We start from the raw sequence: 18,718 nt of genomic DNA on the forward strand, positions 1-18,718 counted from the left end.
TTTTAACTAGGTACAATAGTTATTAAATAGTTATTAACTATTTAATAGCTACCTAGTTAAAATAAGTACAAATTTACCTGTAAAATAAATCCTAACCTAAATTACAATTACACCTAACACTACACTATCATTAAATTAATTACATAAACTAACTACAATTAACTACAATTAAATTAAATAAACTAAAGTACAAAAAAAACAACAACACTAAATTAGAGAAAATAAAAAAATAATTACAATTTTTTTAAGCTAATTACACTTACTCTAATCCCCCTAATAAAATAAAAAAGCCCCCCAAAATAATAAAATTCCCTACCCTATACTAAATTACAAATAGCCCTTAAAAGGGCCTTTTGCGGTGTATTGCCCCAAAGTAATCAGCTCTTTTACCTGTAAAAAAAATAATACAATACCCCCCCAACATTAAAACCCACCACCCACACACCCAACCCTACTCTAATACCCACCCAATCCCCCCTTAAAAAAACCTAACACTACCCTGAGACGTCTTTACCCAGCCGGGAACAAGTGGACCTCCAGAGGGGCAGAAGTCTTCAACCGATCCGGCCAGAAGAGGACATCCAGACCGGCACAAGTCTTCATCCAGGCGGCTGAACGCTGCTTTTTTGCAGGTGTTAGGTTTTTTTTTTCCAGCCAGCTCAGCCCCATTGTTTCCTATGGGGAAATCGTGCACGTTCAGCCAGCTCACCGCTACCGTAAGCAACGCTGGTATTGAGGTGAGATGTGAAGCTAAATTTTGCTCAACACTCACTTTTCTGAGGCTAACGCCAGCTTGCAGAAAACTCATAATACCAGCGTTGTCTTAAGTGAGCAGTGAGAAAAAAAGGCTTGTTAGCCCCGCACACTATTACCGACAAAAACTCGTAATCTAGCCGTAACTTTATTGTATTATTGCATTACCACTTACACATGTGTCATACGCGTCCATAATGGGTGGAGAGATCTGTTAGTTCATTGGTTTTCAATAGGTTTAAATAGCATTGAACCATGCAAGGTGCTAGATGCCTGATGAAACGGCAGTTGCCGAGAAACAAGTTGCAGATAGGGGATACAACTTGGATACCCCTATTTTAGCTCACTGCTTTTGTTTTTAATGTGTTGTTTTTAAATAAACATTTTTTTAAACTTAAGCACAGTTCTAGCACCGTTGTTTTTCCCATTTGAATGCTACATGGATTTGAGCTTCATATCCTTGGATCTTTCTTGTGATTTGATTGGCTGAGAGGATACACCCTGAGATATCAGCACGTCACTACCAGAACCTTAATGTGCTATTGCCAAATCTGAGAACCCATTTTTGGATTTTGGTTGCATCATTTCATGCTCACTTTTGGTTGATCTGCACATGAGGCGCCCCTCTGTTTTGTGTTTCACTTCATAGTTTGTTCGGATTCAACTGTGAAAAGGAGAGCAGCCACCTATACCTTGATCTCCATTGAGGCCCTTTGAATAGTGCAGAGCACGGATTCTTTTGGGACTATTGTTGCATAACTGTTTGGTAACAGATTTATTGTTTGTAGTCCTCACTGATATAAGATCTGTTATATCCGTTTCAATATTTTTTTCAAATATTACCATTGGACGCCCCCTTAATTGGTTTGTTTTAGTATCTTTTGGGAACAAGGATTAGTTGTTTTAGAATCGTTATCTATCAATCAATTACGCAATATGGTGCGCGGGAGAGCTGCGCTTATCGTCTGAGGTTTAAAAAGGTAAACATGTGAGTAAATAAATATAAAAAAAAATAATCACTTAAACGTTGCCACATTTTTTAAAACTTTATCCAATGCCCTGAGCAAATAGGGTTAAGCTTACATTCACTTTAAGATGGGGGTGACCTTTGGGGGGTGGGGAGGGAAGAGAGCTGTTTGAGAGAGGTCAGGGAGGGATCAGGGGGTGGGATGTGTCAGTAGGCTGATCTCTACACTAAAGCTAAAATTAACCCTACAAGTTACCTAATTAACCCCTTCACTGCTGGGCATGATACAAGTGTTGTGCACAGCGGCATTTAGTGGCCTTCTAATTACCAAAAAGCAATGCCAAAGCCATATATGTCTGCTATTTCTGAACTAAGGCGATCCCAGAGAAGCATTTACAAACATTTGTACCATGATTGCACAAGCTGTTTGTAAATAGTTGCAGTGAGAAACCTAAAATTGTGAAAAAGTTAACAATTTTTTTTTTATTTGATCGCATTTGGCGGTGAAATGGTGGCATTAAATATACCAAAATGGGCCTAGATCAATACTTTGGATTGTCTACTAAATAAAAAAAAATATATATATATATATTTTTATTTTTTTTATTTTATTTTTTTTTTGATAGGTAAATATAAAAAAAGGCTCTATTTCTGTTTAAATGTAGTGATTGCAAAAATGCTAAAAATGCTCTGGTCTTTTGGGGGAAGTTTTTGTCTGAGATGCCTGGTTCTTAGAGATTAAAACAAATTTCTAATACAAAAAACATAATTTATGCTTACCTGATAAATTTATTTCTCTTGTAGTGTATCCAGTCCACGGATTATCCATTACTTGTGGGATATTCTCCTTCCCAACAGGAAGTTGCAAGAGGATCACCCACAGCAGAGCTGCTACATAGCTCCTCCCCTAACTGTCATATCCAGTCATTCGACCGAAAACAAACAGAGAAAGGAGAAACCATAGAGTGCAGTGGTGACTGTAGTTTAATTAAAATTTAGACCTGCCTTAAAAGGACAGGGCGGGCCGTGGACTGGATACACTACAAGAGAAATAAATTTATCAGGTAAGCATAAATTATGTTTTCTCTTGTTAAGTGTATCCAGTCCACGGATCATCCATTACTTGTGGGATACCAATACCAAAGCTAAAGTACACGGATGATGGGAGGGACAAGGCAGGATTAAGCGGAAGGAACCACTGCCTGAAGAACCTTTCTCCCAAACACAGCCTCCGAAGAAGCAAAAGTATCAAATTTGTAAAATTTTTAAAAAGTGTGAAGCGAAGACCAAGTCGCAGCCTTGCAAATCTGTTCAACAGAGGCCTCATTTTTGAAGGCCCAGGTGGAAGCCACAGCTCTAGTAGAATGAGCTGTAATCCTTTCAGGAGGCTGCTGTCCAGCAGTCTCATAGGCTAGGCGAATTACGCTCCAAAGCCAAAAGGAAAGAGAGGTTGCCGATGCTTTTTGACCTCTCCTCTGTCCAGAGTAAACGACAAACAGGGAAGATGTTTGACGAAAATCCTTAGTAGCTTGTAAGTAAAACTTCAAGGCACGGACTACGTCCAGATTATGTAAAAGACGTTCCTTCTTTGAAGAAGGATTAGGACACAATGATGGAACAACAATCTCTTGATTGATATTCTTGTTAGAAACCACCTTAGGTAAAAACCCAGGTTTGGTACGCAGAACTACCTTATCTGCATGAAAAATCAGATAAGGAGAATCACATTGTAAGGCAGATAGCTCAGAGACTCTCCGAGCCGAGGAAATAGCCATCAACAACAGATCTTTCCAAGATAAAAGTTTAATATCAATGGAATGAAGAGGTTCAAACGGAACTCCTTGAAGAACCTTAAGAACCAAGTTTAAGCTCCACGGGACCAAAGCCTGGCAAAACGCCTGGACGTCTGGAACCTCTGCCAGACGCTTGTGCAAAAGAATAGACAGAGCAGAAATCTGTCCCTTTAAGGAACTAGCTGATAATCCTTTGTCCAAGCCCTCTTGGAGAAAGGACAATATTATAGGAATCCTAACCTTACTCCATGAGTAATTCTTGGATTCACACCAATAAAGATATTTACTCCATATCTTGTGGTAGATTTTCCTGGTAACAGGCTTTCGTGCCTGTATTAAAGTATCAATGACTGACTCGGAGAAGCCATGCTTTGATAGAATCAAGCGTCCAATCTCCATGCAGTCAGTCTCAGAGAAATTAGATTTGGATGATTGAAAGGACCTTGTATCAGAAGGTCCTGTCTTAGAGGCAGTGTCCATGGTGGAAAGGATGACATGCCCACTAGGTCTGCATACCAAGTCCTGCGTGGCCACGCAGGTGCTATCAGAATCACCGATGCTCCCTCCTGTTTGATTTTGGCAATCAGTCGAGGGAGCAGAGGAAACGGTGGAAACACATAAGCCAGGTTGAAGAACCAAGGCGCTGCTAGAGTATCTATCAGCGTCGCTTCTGGGTCCCTGGATCTGGATCCGTAACAAGGAAGCTTGGTGTTCTGGCGAGACGCCATGAGATCCAACTCTAGTTTGCCCCAACGATGAATCAACTGAGCAAACACCTCCGGATGGGGTTCCCACTCCCCTGGATGGAAAGTCTGACGACTTAGAAAATCCGCCTCCCAGTTCTCCACGCCTGGGATATGGATTGCTGACAGGTGGCAAGAGTGGTACTCTGCCCAGCGAATTATTTTTGAGACTTCTAACATCGCTAGGGAACTCCTGGTTCCCCCTTGATGGTTGATGTAAGCCACAGTCGTGATGTTGTCCGACTGAAATCTGATGAACCTCAGTGTTGCTAGCTGAGGCCAAGCCAGAAGAGCATTGAATATCGCTCTTAACTCCAGAATATTTATTGGAAGGAGTTTCTCCTCCTGAGTCCACGATCCCTGTGCCTTCAGGGAATTCCAGACTGCACCCCAACCTAAAAGGCTGGCATCTGTTGTTACAATTGTCCAATCTGGCCTGCGAAAGGTCATACCCTTGGACCGGTGTACCCGAGACAACCACCAGAGAAGAGAATCTCTGGTCTCTTGATCCAGATTTAGCAGAGGGGACAAATCTGTGTAATCCCCATTCCACTGACTCAGCATGCATAATTGCAGCGGTCTGAGATGAAGGCGCGCAAATGGCACTATGTCCATTGCCGCTACCATTAAGCCGATTACCTCCATACACTGAGCTACCGAAGGGCGCGGAATGGAGTGAAGAACACAGCAAGCATTTAAAAGTTTTGATAACCTGGACTCCGTCAGGTAAATTTTCATTTCTACAGAATCTATAAGAGTCCCTAAGAAGGAGACTCTTGTGAGTGGGGATAGAGAACTCTTTTCCTCGTTTACTTTCCACCCGTGCGACCTCAGAAATGCTAGAACTATCTCTGTATGAGACTTGGCAACTTGAAAGCTTGACGCCTGTATCAGGATGTCGTCTAGATACGGAGCCACCGCTATGCCTCGCGGTCTTAGAACCGCCAGAAGTGAGCCCAGAACCTTTGTAAAGATTCTCGGGGCTGTAGCCAACCCGAAGGGAAGAGCTACAAATTGGTAATGCCTGTCTAGAAAGGCAAACCTTAGAAACCGATGATGATCTTGGTGAATCGGTATGTGAAGGTAGGCATCCTTTAAGTCCACTGTGGTCATGTACTGACCTTCTTGGATCATGGGTAGGATGGTCCTAATAGTTTCCATTTTGAAAGATGGAACTCTGAGGAATTTGTTTAAGATCTTTAGATCCAAAATTGGTCTGAAGGTTCCCTCTTTTTTGGGAACCACAAACAGATTTGAATAAAAACCCTGTCCTTGTTCCGTCCGCGGAACTGGATGGATCACTCCCATAACTAAGAGGTCTTGCACACAGCGTAGGAATGCCTCTTTCTTTATCTGATTTGCAGATAGCCTTCAAAGATGAAATCTCCCTTGTGGAGGGGAAGCTTTGTAGTCCAGAAGATATCCCTGAGATTTGATCTCCAACGCCCAGGGATCCTGAACATCTCTTGCCCACGCCTGGGCGAAGAGAGAAAGTCTGCCCCCTACTAGATCCGTCGCCGGATAGGGGGCCGTTCCTTCATGCTGTCTTAGAGGCAGCAGCAGGCTTTCTGGCCTGCTTGCCTTTGTTCCAGGACTGGTTAGGTTTCCAGGCCTGCTTAGATTGAGCAAAAGTTCCCTCTTGTTTTGAAGCGGAGGAAGTTGATGCTGCACCTGCCTTGAAATTTCGAAAGGCACAAAAATTAGACTGTTTGGCCTTTGCTTTGGCCCTGTCCTGAGGAAGGGTATGACCCTTACCTCCAGTAATGTCAGCAATAATTTCCTTCAAACCAGGCCCGAATAAGGTCTGCCCCTTGAAAGGAATGTTGAGTAATTTAGACTTCGAAGTCACGTCAGCTGACCAGGATTTAAGCCATAGCGCCCTACGCGCTTGGATGGTGAATCCGGAATTCTTAGCCGTTAGTTTAGTCAAATGAACAATGGCATCAGAAACAAATGAGTTAGCTAGCTTAAGTGTTCTAAGCTTGTCAATAATTTCATTCAATGGAGCTGTATGGATGGCCTCTTCCAGGGCCTCAAACCAGAATGCCGCCGCGGCCGTGACAGGCGCAATGCATGCAAGGGGCTGTAAAATAAAACCTTGTTGAATAAACATTTTCTTAAGGTAACCCTCCAATTTTTTATCCATTGGATCTGAAAAAGCACAACTGTCCTCAACCGGGATAGAAGTACGCTTTGCTAAAGTAGAAACTGCTCCCTCCACCTTAGGGACCGTCTGCCATAAGTCCTGTGTAGTGGCGTCTATTGGAAACATTTTTCTAAATATAGGAGGTGGGGAAAAAGGCACACCCGGTCTATCCCACTCTTTGCTAATAATTTCTGTAAGCCTAGGTATAGGAAAAACATCAGTACACACCGGCACCACATAGTATTTATCCAGCCTACACAATTTCTCTAGTACTGCAACTGTGTTACAGTCATTCAGAGCAGCTAATACCTCCCCAAGCAACACACGGAGGTTCTCAAGCTTAAATTTAAAATTAGAAATCTCTGAATCAGGTTTCCCCGAATCAGAGATGTCACCCACAGACTGAAGCTCTCCGTCCTCATGATCTGCATATTGTGACGCAGTATCAGACATGGCCCTTACAGCATCTGCGCGCTCTGTATTTCTCCTAACCCCAGAGCAATCGCGCTTGCCTCTTAATTCAGGCAACCTGGATAATACCTCTGACAGGGTATTATTCATGATTGCAGCCATGTCCTGCAAGGTAATCGCTATGGGCGTCCCTGATGTAATTGGCGCCATATTAGCGTGCATCCCCTGAGCGGGAGGCGAAGGGTCTGACACGTGGGGAGGGTTAGTCGGCATAACTTCCCCCTCGTCAGAATCTTCTGGTGATATTTCTTTTATAGTTAAAGACTGATCTTTACTGTTTAAGGTGAAATCAAAACATTTAGTACACATTCTCCTATGGGGCTCCACCATGGCTTTCAAACATAATGAACAAGTAGTTTCCTCTGTGTCAGACATGTTTAAACAGACTAGCAATGAGACTAGCAAGCTTGGAAAACACTTTAAACAAGTTTACAAGCAATATAAAAAACGTTACTGCACCTTTAAGAAACACAAATTATGTCAAAATTTGAAATAACAGTGAAAAAAAGGCAGTTATACTAACAACATTTTTACAGTGTATGTAACAAGTTAGCAGAGCATTGCACCCACTTGCAAATGGATGATTAACCCCTTAATACCAAAAACGGAATAATAAATGACAAAAACGTTTTTTCAAACAGTCACAACAACTGCCACAGCTCTACTGTGGCTTTTTACCTCCCTCAAAAACGACTTTGAAGCCTTTTGAGCCCTTCAGAGATGTCCTGTATCATGCAGAGGGAAGCTGAATGTCTCTGTCAGTATTTTTAGCTGCACAGAAAAGCACTAAAATAGGCCCTTCCCACTCATATTGCAACAGTGGAAAGCCTAAGGAAACTGTTACTAGGCAAAATTCAAGCCAGCCATGTGGAAAAAAACTAGGCCCCAATAAGTTTTATCACCAAATACATATAAAAACGATTAAACATGCCAGCAAACGTTTTATATTACATTTTTATAAGAGTATGTATCTCTATTAATAAGCCTGATACCAGTCGCTATCACTGCATTTAAGGCTTTACTTACATTAGTTCGGTATCAGCAGCATTTTCTAGCAAATTCCATCCCTAGAAAAATATTAACTGCACATACCTTATTGCAGGAAAACCTGCACGCGATTCCCTCTCTGAAGTTACCTCACTCCTCAGAATATGTGAGAACAGCCATGGATCTTAGTTACTTCTGCTAAGATCATAGAAAACGCAGGCAGATTCTTCTTCTAAATACTGCCTGAGATAAACAGTACACTCCGGCACCATTTAAAAATAACAAACTTTTGATTGAAGAATAAACTAAGTATAAAACACCACACTCCTCTTACGACCTCCATCTTTGTTGAGGCTTGCAAGAGAATGGATATGACAGTTAGGGGAGGAGCTATGTAGCAGCTCTGCTGTGGGTGATCCTCTTGCAACTTCCTGTTGGGAAGGAGAATATCCCACAAGTAATGGATGATCCGTGGACTGGATACACTTAACAAGAGAAATGAAATATTAAAATCTGTTAGAACATGGAATTTTTGCATTATTGTCCGTTCCTGTTAGTTTAACTTCCCCAAAAGGGTTAAATAAAGGCCTGCTTGAGAATTGCAACACACTGGAGTTCCCAAGCAGGACATAGCTGGTGATTAAGAGCTGTATATCCAGGTAGCTGCTAATAGGCTACTGGTATGTCCTGCTCATTGTATTGCAGCTACAAAGCAGAACTTAAGTTTTTTTTGTTTAACCACACCGTTAGCAAGAGACACTAAAGCAAAATGATCATTTTCTAACAACTTAGAACATTCTATGTTTGTAATAGTGTTTTTTTATGCAAATATTTCCCCTAATTACCTTGTATGGAGTACAGCAAACTATATACAAAAAACAGCATTTCTTTGCCATATAAAAGACATTAATTTGAGCATCTCTAGTGATGTAATTACAATTTAGGAGGTTGAAACTTTTTTTTTTACACTGTATAGAATGTAAACAGAAAAAAAGTACTCCAACAGCACATCCTGGCTTTATTGAACATTTTACATTCACACCCACTGCAATAACAAAGACTTTGTTACTGACAAGGCAATTCCAGTTGTACATACCAGTAATATACTGGCTTTAAATAAATATATATATCTCATTTTTTTCACTGAAAATTAGGCATAATATATTTTTCCAGAGCGCTGAACAATAAAGAAATCAGTGTACAGACAGACATTAAAATTATGTGCTTTAGTTTGTTTATTTACATAGACCAAAATTACAGTTCTATTTATCAAAATAAAATAAGGCTAAAATCAAGCATAACTGACGGCTCAGTATGTGGGGATTTGGAAAACCACTACTTTTTTTTACATCTTAACGAATATGAAATTTCTTTTTACAGAGGTAACAGCATATAACCTTTCTGCATTTCAAGAATATGTTTATTTGCTAGCCCAAGTAACAACCTTTGCTATTTCCTGGTAGTGTTTCTGTGTATTCCTTCAGACATATTGTTGTTACTTCCAATGCTATCAAATAATATCCATAAATATCACAATCTATATTCAGAAAAATATCTTCCTCTTCAACAGTAACGAAGATTACAATATCTTGCACTGGGCAAAAGTCACTGCACCAAATAATAAAAATAAACTGAACAATCGCAGTCTCAGAAGCAAGTAGATGCCCTGGCACTTGGCACATTTCCCTAGTGATGACAGCAGGCATAGGAAAAGGCATCTCTTTTTTGATTTAGGTCCACTCCTTTTGCCTCTATAGCAGGAAAACAAGAATACGTCAATTTATTTATCTCCACCAGTAATTAAAAAAAAGTAAAGCAGAAGAACTATTTGATTTGTCATGGCATTTTAAAGAACTGCATTCTTACTGTTAATTTATAAAGAGCCAGCATAGTGCTGAATACAAGAAAAATGAGGCATACAATACAATGTAAGGGAGAAAGGAGGAGGGCCCTACTCAATAAAAAATACATTTATATATATATATATATATATATATATATATATATATATATATATATATATATATATATATATATACACACACACAAACACACATATACACACACACACACACTAGTCCTAAAGCCCGTTCACATTTTTTTTCAGTACAGTGGTCCCTCCCCTTGCTCTCTCTCTCTCCCCCTCTCTTTTGCACTCTCTCTCGCTCCCCCCTCTCTTTTGCACTCTCTTTCTCCCCTCTCTTTTGCACTCTCTCTCCCCCCTCTCTTTTGCTCCCTCTCTCCCCCCTCTCTTTTGCGCTCTCTCTTCCCCCCACTCTTTTGCGCTCTCTCTTCCCCCCACTCTTTTGCGCTCTCTCTTCCCCCCACTCTTTTGCGCTCTCTCTTCACCCCACTCTTTTGCGCTCTCTCCCTCCCCCACTCTTTTGCGCTCTCTCCCTCCCCCACTCTTTTGCGCTCTCTCCCTCCCCCACTCTTTTGCGCTCTCTCCCTCCCCCACTCTTTTGCGCTCTCTCCCTCCCCCACTCTTTTGCGCTCCCTCCCCCACTCTTTTGCGCTCTCTCCCTCCCCCACTCTTTTGCGCTCCCTCCCCCACTCTTTTGCGCTCCCTCCCTCCCCCACTCTTTTGCGCTCCCTCCCTCCCCCACTCTTTTGCGCTCCCTCCCTCCCCCACTCTTTTGCGCTCCCTCCCTCCCCCACTCTTTTGCGCTCTCTCCCTCCCCCACTCTTTTGCGCTCTCTCCCTCCCCCACTCTTTTGCGCTCTCTCCCTCCCCCACTCTTTTGCGCTCTCTCCCTCCCCCACTCTTTTGCGCTCTCTCCCTCCCCCACTCTTTTGCGCTCTCTCTCCCCCTCTCTATTGCTCTCCCTTCCCTCTATTTTGCTCTCTCCCCCCTCTCTTCTGCACTTGCCCCTCTCTTCTGCTCTTCCCCCTCTCTTCTGCGCTCTCTCTCTCTCCCCCTCTCTATTGCTCTCTCTTCCCTCTATTTTACTCTCTCCCCCCTCTCTTCTGCACTTCCCCTTCCCCCTCTCTTCTGCTCTTCCCCTCTCTTTCTATTTCTCTCCCCTCTCTTGTCCGACCGCGCCTCCGACCTTACCCGGTCACGCCCATGCCCGGTCACACCCACTTTCACCGCAAACAGCGAGTTGTCAAGTAAGGCCAGGTGTGTCTGTCCACGTGCTGTCTCTACTGCGCATGACAGCTTCGGACAAAACACACTTGGCCTTTTATATAATAGGATATATATATATATATATATATATATATCTATATATCTCTCACACACACACACACTTCTAAAGCATACTAACCTGAAAGAACTTGAAATGCATTGCAGGTAACATAGTCGTCTGCTACTTTCTGGAACAATTCATCTGACAAACAAATGTATATATTATAGAGATGGAAACAACTGCTCAATAGTGGAAATACACTACTACATATTGCTAGAAGTGGAAGCTGTAAACACTTCCTCAGCATACAGGAATGAAACATGATTAAAATAAAAGCAATGTGTCTGATTTATACTAAATTCAAGAAAAAAACAAACCTATATATAGATTTTTTTTATTTTACTAGCTGTCCATTCTCTAACAGGCACTTGCTCAGCAGGTGCCTAAAAACAGTGACAACTATTAGTAGATGCACGTTTGTTAATAAATGTGTATTGCAGCAATGCTTCTATTCAAAACAGTGTTCTGATGTAACAAATAAGTACCGGCAGGAAGGGGTTAAACATAGCAAAACTTCAAGAGGCTTTTATTTTTTAATGCTAAAGTTTCAAATGTTTTATTAACAAACCCATATGTCACTTTTGTTTTCATTCAGATGACATTTTCACAAATATGGAATTATAGTTTAAGCACAGCTATTTCTATGTACTCTTTTTGTTCTTTGGATATATATGTGCATGTACTAATGTATTTTTATATAAAAAAGACACTTCCTAGCCTAGCTTCTGATTTAAAGGGACAGTCTACTTGAAAATGTTTATTGTTTAAAAAAAACAAATTTATGTAAGAATTTACCTGATAAATTAATTTCTTTCATATGGGCAAGAGTCCATGAGCTAGTGACGTATGGGATATACAATCCTACAAGGAGGGGCAAAGTTTCCCAAACCTCAAAATGCCTATAAATACACCCCTCACCACACCCACAATTCAGTTTAACGAATAGCCAAGAAGTGGGGTGATAAAGAAAGGAGCAAAAGCATAAACAAAGGAATTGGAACAATTGTGCTTTATACAAAAAAATCATAACCACCACAAAAAGGGTGGGCCTCATGGACTCTTGCTAAAGAAATGAATATATCAGGTAAATTCTTACATAAATTATGTTTTCTTTCATGTAATTGGCAAGAGTCCATGAGCTAGTGACGTATGGGATAGCAATACCCAAGATGTGGAACTCCAAGCAAGAGACACTAGAGAGGGAGGGATAAAAAATAAAAAAACAGCCAATTCCGCTGAAAAAATTAATCCACAACCCAAATCATAAGTTTTAATCTTATAAAGGAAAAGAAAAAAAACTGAAATTATAAGCAGAAGAATCAAACTGAAACAGCTGCCTGAAGAACTTTTCTACCAAAAACTGCTTCTGAAGAAGAAAAAACACCAAAATGGTAGAATTGAGTAAATGTATGCAAAGAAGACCAAGTTGCTGCTTTGCAAATCTGATCAACTGAAGCTTTATTCTTAAAAGCCCAGGAAGTGGAAACTGACCTAGTAGAATGAGCGGTAATCCTCTGAGGCGGGGATTTACCCAACTCCAAATAAGCATGATGAATCAAAAGCTTTAACCAAGATGCCAAAAAAATGGCAGAAGCCTTCTGACCTTTTCAAGAACCAGAAAAGATAACAAATAGACTATAAGTATTCCTGAAATCTTTAGTAGCTTCAACATAATATTTCAAAGCTCTTACCACATCCAAACAATGTAAAGATCTTTCCAAAGTATTCTTAGGATGGGGACACAAAGAAGGGACAACAATTTCCCTACTAATGTTGTTGGAATTCACAACTTTAGGTAAGAATTCAAATGAAGTCTGCAAAACTGCCTTATCCTGATGAAAAATCAGAAAAGGAGACTCACAAGAAAGAGCAGAATTCAGAAACTCTTCTAGCAGAAGAGATGGCCAAAAGAAACAACATTTTCCAAGAAAGCAATTTAATGTCCAAATAATGCATAGGCTCAAACGGAGGAGCCTGTAAAGCCTTCAAAACCAAATTAAGACTCCAGGGAGGAGAGATTGATTTAATGAAAGGCTTGATACGAACCAATGCCTGTACAAAACAATGAATATCAGGGAGTTTAGCAATTCTTCTGTGGAATAAAACAGAAAGAGCAGAGATTTGTCCTTTCAAGGAACTCGCAGACAAACCCTTATGCAAACCATCCTGAGGAAACTGTAAAATTCTAAGAAATCTAAAAGAATGCCAAGAGAATTTATGAGAAGAACACCATGAAATGTAAGTCTTCCAAACTCGATAATAAATTTTTCTAGAAACAGATTTACGAGCCTGCAACATAGTATTAATCACTGAGTCAGAGAAACCTCTATGACTAAGCACTAAGCGTTCAATTTCCATACCTTCAAATTTAATGATTTGAGATCCTGATGGAAAAACGGACCTTGAGATAGGTCTGGCCTTAGTGGAAGTGGCCATGGTTGGCAACTGGACATCCGAATAAGATCTGCATACCAAAACCTGTGAGCCCATGCTGGAGCCACCAGCAGTACAAATGATTGCTCCATGATGATCTTGGAAATCACTCTTGGAAGAAGAACTAGAGGCGGAAAAATATAGGCAGGTTGATAATTCCAAGGAAGTGTCAATGTATCCACTGCTTCCGCCTGAGGATCCCTGGACAGGTACCTGGGAAGTCTCTTGTTTAGATGAGATGCCATCATATCTATTTCTGGAAACCCCCACATCTGAACAATTTGAAAAAACACATCTGGGTGAAGAGACCACTCTCCCGGATGTAAAGCTTGACGACTGAGATAATCCGCTTCCCAATTGTCTATACCTGGGATATGGACCGCAGAAATCAGACAGGAGCTGGATTCTGCCCAAACAAGTATCCGGGATACTTCTTTTATAGCTTGAGGACCTCGAGTCCCACCCTGATGATTGACATACGCCACAGTTGTGACATTGTCTGTCTGAAAACAAATAAATGGCTCTCTATTCAATAGAGGCCAAAATTGAAGAGCTCTGAGAATCGCAAACCCCTTGTGCTGTCAGAGATCCCCAGACAGCTCCCCAACCTGAAAGACTTGCATCTGTTGTGATCACAGTCCAGGTTGGACGAACAAAAGAGGCCCCTTGAACTATACGTTGGTGATCTAACCACCAAGTCAGAGATAGTCGAACATTGGGATCTAAGGATATTAATTGTGATATCCGTGTATAATCTCATGGTCTCATGTGAAAACGAGCAAAGGGGATCTCGTTCGAAGCTGCAGTCATGAGACCTAAAACCTCCATGCACATAGCTACTGAAGGGAATGATTGAGACTGAAGGTTCCGACAGGCTGCAACCAATTTCAAACGTCTCTTGTCTGTTAGAGACAAAGTCATGAATACTGAATCTATTTGGAAACCTAAAAAGGTTACCCTTGTCTGAGGAATCAAAGAACTCTTTGGTAAATTGATCCTCCAACCATGTCTTTGAAGAAACAACACTAGTTGATTTGTGTGAGATTCTGCAGAACGTAAAGACTGAGCAAGTACCAAGATATTGTCCAAATAAGGAAACACCGCAATACCCTGCTCTCTGATTACAGAGAGTAGGGCACCGAGAACCTTTGAAAAAAAGATCCTTGGAGCTGTCGCTAGGCCAAAAGGAAGAGCAACAAATTGGTAATGCTTGTCTAGAAAAGAGAATCTCAGGAACTGATAGTGATCTGGATGAATCAGAATATGAAGATATGCATCCTGTAAGTATATTGTGGACATATAATGCCCTAGCTGAACAAAAGGCAGAATAGTCCTTATAGTCACCATTTTGAATGTTGGTACTCTTACATAACTATTCAAGACCTTTAGATCCAGAACTGGTCTGAATGAATTTTTTTTCTTTGGGACAATGAACAGATTTGAATAAAAACAAAATTTATGCTTACCTGATAAATTTCTTTCTTTTGCGATGTACCGAGTCCACAGATTCATCCTAACTTGTGGGATATTGTCCTTCCTGAAAGGAAGTAGCAAGGTTTTTACGCCATATCTTATGGTAGATTTTTCTGGTAACAGGCTTTCGTGCCTGTATTAAGGTATCAATAACTGACTCGGAGAAGCCACGCTTTGATAGGATCAAGCGTTCAATCTCCATGCAGTCAGTCTCAGAGAAATTAGATTTGGATGGTTGAAAGGACCTTGTATTAGAAGGTCTTGCCTCAGAGGCAGAGTCCATGGTGGACAGGACGACATGTCCACTAGGTCTGCATACCAGGTCCCGTGGCCACGCAGGGGCTATCAGAATCACCGATGCTCTCTCCTGTTTGATCTTGGCAATCAGACGAGGCAGCAGAGGAAACGGTGGAAACACATAAGCCATGTTGAAGAACCAAGGAGCTGCTAGAGCATCTATCAGCGTCGCTCCCGGGTCCCTGGACCTGGATCCGTAACGAGGAAGTTTGGCGTTCTGGCGAGAAGCCATGAGATCCAGTTCTGGTTTGCCCCAACGATGGACCAGTTGAGCAAACACCTCCGGATGGAGTTCCCACTCCCCCGGATGAAAAGTCTGACGACTTAGAAAGTCCGCCTCCCAGTTCTCCACGCCTGGGATGTGGATCGCGGACAAGTGGCAAGAGTGAGACTCTGCCCAGCGAATTATCTTTGAGACTTCTAACATCGCTAGGGAGCTCCTGGTTCCCCCTTGATGGTTGATGTAAGCCACAGTCGTGATGTTGTCCGACTGAAATCTGATGAACCTCAGTGTTGCTAACTGAGGCCAAGCTAGAAGTGCATTGAATATTGCTCTTAACTCCAGAATATTTATTGGGAGGAGTTCTCCTCCTGAGCCACAATCCCTGAGCCTTCAGGGAATTCCAGATTGCGCCCCAGCCTAGAAGGCTGGCATCTGTTGTTACAATCGTCCAATCTGGCCTGCGAAAGGTCATACCCTTGGACAGATGGACCCGAGATAGCCACCAGAGAAGAGAATATCTGGTCTCTTGATCCAGATTTAGTAGAGGGGACAAATCTGAGTAATCCCCATTCCACTGACCTAGCATGCACAATTGCAGCGGTCTGAGATGCAGGCGCGCAAATGGCACTATGTCCATTGCCGCTACCATTAAGCCGATTACTTCCATGCACTGAGCCACTGACGGGTGTGGAATGGAATGAAGGACACGGCAAGCATTTAAAAGTTTTGATAACCTGGCCTCCGTCAGGTAAATTTTCATCTCTACAGAATCTATAAGAGTCCCTAGGAAGGAGACTCTTGTGAGTGGTGATAGAGAACTCTTTTCCACGTCCACCTTCCATCCATGCGACCTCAGAAATGCCAGAACTATCTCTGTATGAGACTTGGCAATTTGAAAGCTTGACACCTGTATCAGGATGTTGTCTAGATACGGAGCCACCGCTATGCCTCGCGGTCTTAGAACCGCCAGAAGTGAGCCCAGAACCTTTGTAAAGATTCTCGGGGCCATAGCCAACCCGAAGGGGAGAGCTACAAATTGGTAATGCCTGTCTAGAAAGGCAAATCTTAGGAACCGATGATGATCTTTGTGAATCGGTATGTGAAGGTAGGCATCCTTTAAGTCCACTGTGGTCATGTACTGACCCTCTTGGATCATGGGTAGGATGGTCCGAATAGTTTCTATTTTGAATGATGGAACTCTTAGGAATTTGTTTAAGATCTTTAGGTCCAAGATTGGTCTGAAGGTCCCCTCTTTCTTGGGAACCACAAACAGATTTGAATAAAATCCCTGCCCTTGTTCCGTCCGCGGAACTGGGTGGATCACCCCCATTACTAGGAGGTCTTGTACACAGCGTAGGAATGCCTCTTTTTTTATCTGGTTTTCTGATAACCTTGAAAGATGGAATCTCCCTTGAGGAGGAGAAACCTTGAAGTCCAGAAGATATCCCTGAGATATGATCTCCAACGCCCAGGGATCCTGGACATCTCTTGCCCACGCCTGGGCGAAGAGAGAAAGTCTGCCCCCCACTAGATCCGTTTCCGGATAGGGTGCCGTTCCTTCATGCTGTCTTGGGGGCAGTAGCAGGTTTTCTGGCCTGCTCGCCCTTGTTCCAGGACTGGTTAGTTTTCCAGGCCTGTCTTGAATGACCAACAGTTCCTTCCTGTTTTGGAGCGGAGGAAGTTGATGCTGCTCCTGCCTTGAAATTTCGAAAGGCACGAAAATTAGACTGTTTGGCCTTTGATTTGGCCCTGTCCTGAGGAAGGGTATGACCCTTACCTCCAGTAATGTCAGCAATAATTTCCTTCAAGCCAGGCCCGAATAAGGTCTGCCCCTTGAAAGGAATATTAAGTAATTTAGATTTAGAAGTCACGTCAGCTGACCAGGATTTAAGCCATAGCGCTCTCCGCGCCTGGATGGCGAATCCGGAGTTCTTAGCCGTTAGTTTAGTCAAATGTACAATGGCTTCAGAAACAAATGAGTTAGCTAGCTTAAGTGATTTAAGCTTGTCCATAATTTCATCCAATGGAGCTGTGTGAATGGCCTCTTCCATAGACTCAAACCAGAATGCCGCAGCAGCAGTAACAGGCGCAATGCATGCAAGGGGCTGCAGGATAAAACCTTGTTGAACAAACATTTTCTTAAGGTAACCTTCTAATTTTTTATCCATTGGATATGAAAAAGCACAACTATCCTCGATCGGGATAGTGGTACGCTTTGCTAAAGTAGAAACTGCTCCCTCCACCTTAGGGACCGTCTGCCATAAGTCCCGCGTAGTGGCGTCTATTGGAAACATATTTCTAAATATAGGCGGTGGGGAAAAGGGCACACCGGGTCTATCCCACTCCTTGCTAATAATTTCTGTAAGCCTTTTAGGTATAGGGAAAACATCAGTACACACCGGTACCGCATAGTATCTATCCAGCCTACACAATTTCTCTGGAATTGCAACTGTGTTACAGTCGTTCAGAGAAGCTAAAACCTCCCCAAGCAATACCCGGAGGTTCTCAAGCTTAAATTTAAAATCAGGTTTCCCAGTATCAGATCCGTCACCCACAGAATGAAGCTCTCCGTCCTCATGTTCTGCAAACTGACACAGTATCAGACATGGCTCTTACAGCACCAGCGCGCTCTGCATCTCTCCTAATCCCAGAGCTATCGCGCTTGCCTCTCAATTCTGGCAATCTAGATAATACTTCTGACAGGGTATTATTAATGATTGTAGACATGTCCTGTAAAGTAATTGCTATGGGCGTCTCTGATGTACTTGGCGCCATAATAGCATGCGCCCCCTGAGCGGGAGGCGAAGGTACTGACACGTGAGGAGAGTTAGTCGGCATAACTTCCCCCTCGTCGTCTGGTGATAATTCTTTTATAGATAAAGACTGACCTTTATTATTTAAAGTGAAATCAATACATTTAGTACACATATTCCTATGGGGCTCCACACTGGCTTTCAAACATAATGAACAAGTAGATTCATCTATGTCAGACATGTTTAAACAGACTAGCAATAAGACTGGCAAGCTTGAAAAACACTTCACAATAAGTTTACAAGCAATATAAAAAAACGCTACTGCGCCTTTAAGAAGCACAAAACCTGTCTCAAGTTGAAATAACAATGAACCAAAGCAGTTATACCAACCAAATTTTCACAGTAAATGAATTAAGTTAGCAGAGCATTGCACCCACTTGCAAATGGATGATTAACCCCTTAATACCCAAAACGGATAAACAATAGAGA

The 18,718-nt window shown here is 42.1% G+C and overlaps 1 protein-coding gene across 2 annotated transcripts in view; it reads right to left on the reverse strand.

Moving 5' to 3' along the window:
- Positions 1–9,077: 9,077 nt before the first annotated feature.
- Positions 9,078–18,718, reverse strand: part of RAB24 (RAB24, member RAS oncogene family) — a 73,783-nt gene continuing 64,142 nt past the window's right edge. For both annotated transcript variants that reach the window (XM_053717057.1, XM_053717058.1), the window contains 2 exons: positions 11,129–11,191; positions 9,078–9,611 (listed from right to left, as the gene is read on the reverse strand). In XM_053717057.1, coding sequence (XP_053573032.1) covers positions 9,547–9,611; positions 11,129–11,191 — 128 coding nt within the window. In that variant the 3' untranslated portion in view covers positions 9,078–9,546. The remainder of the gene's footprint in view (positions 9,612–11,128; positions 11,192–18,718) is intronic.

This window comes from Bombina bombina, chromosome 6 (genome assembly GCF_027579735.1).
Source record: "Bombina bombina isolate aBomBom1 chromosome 6, aBomBom1.pri, whole genome shotgun sequence".
In the NCBI taxonomy this organism is placed as follows: Eukaryota; Metazoa; Chordata; class Amphibia; order Anura; family Bombinatoridae; genus Bombina; species Bombina bombina.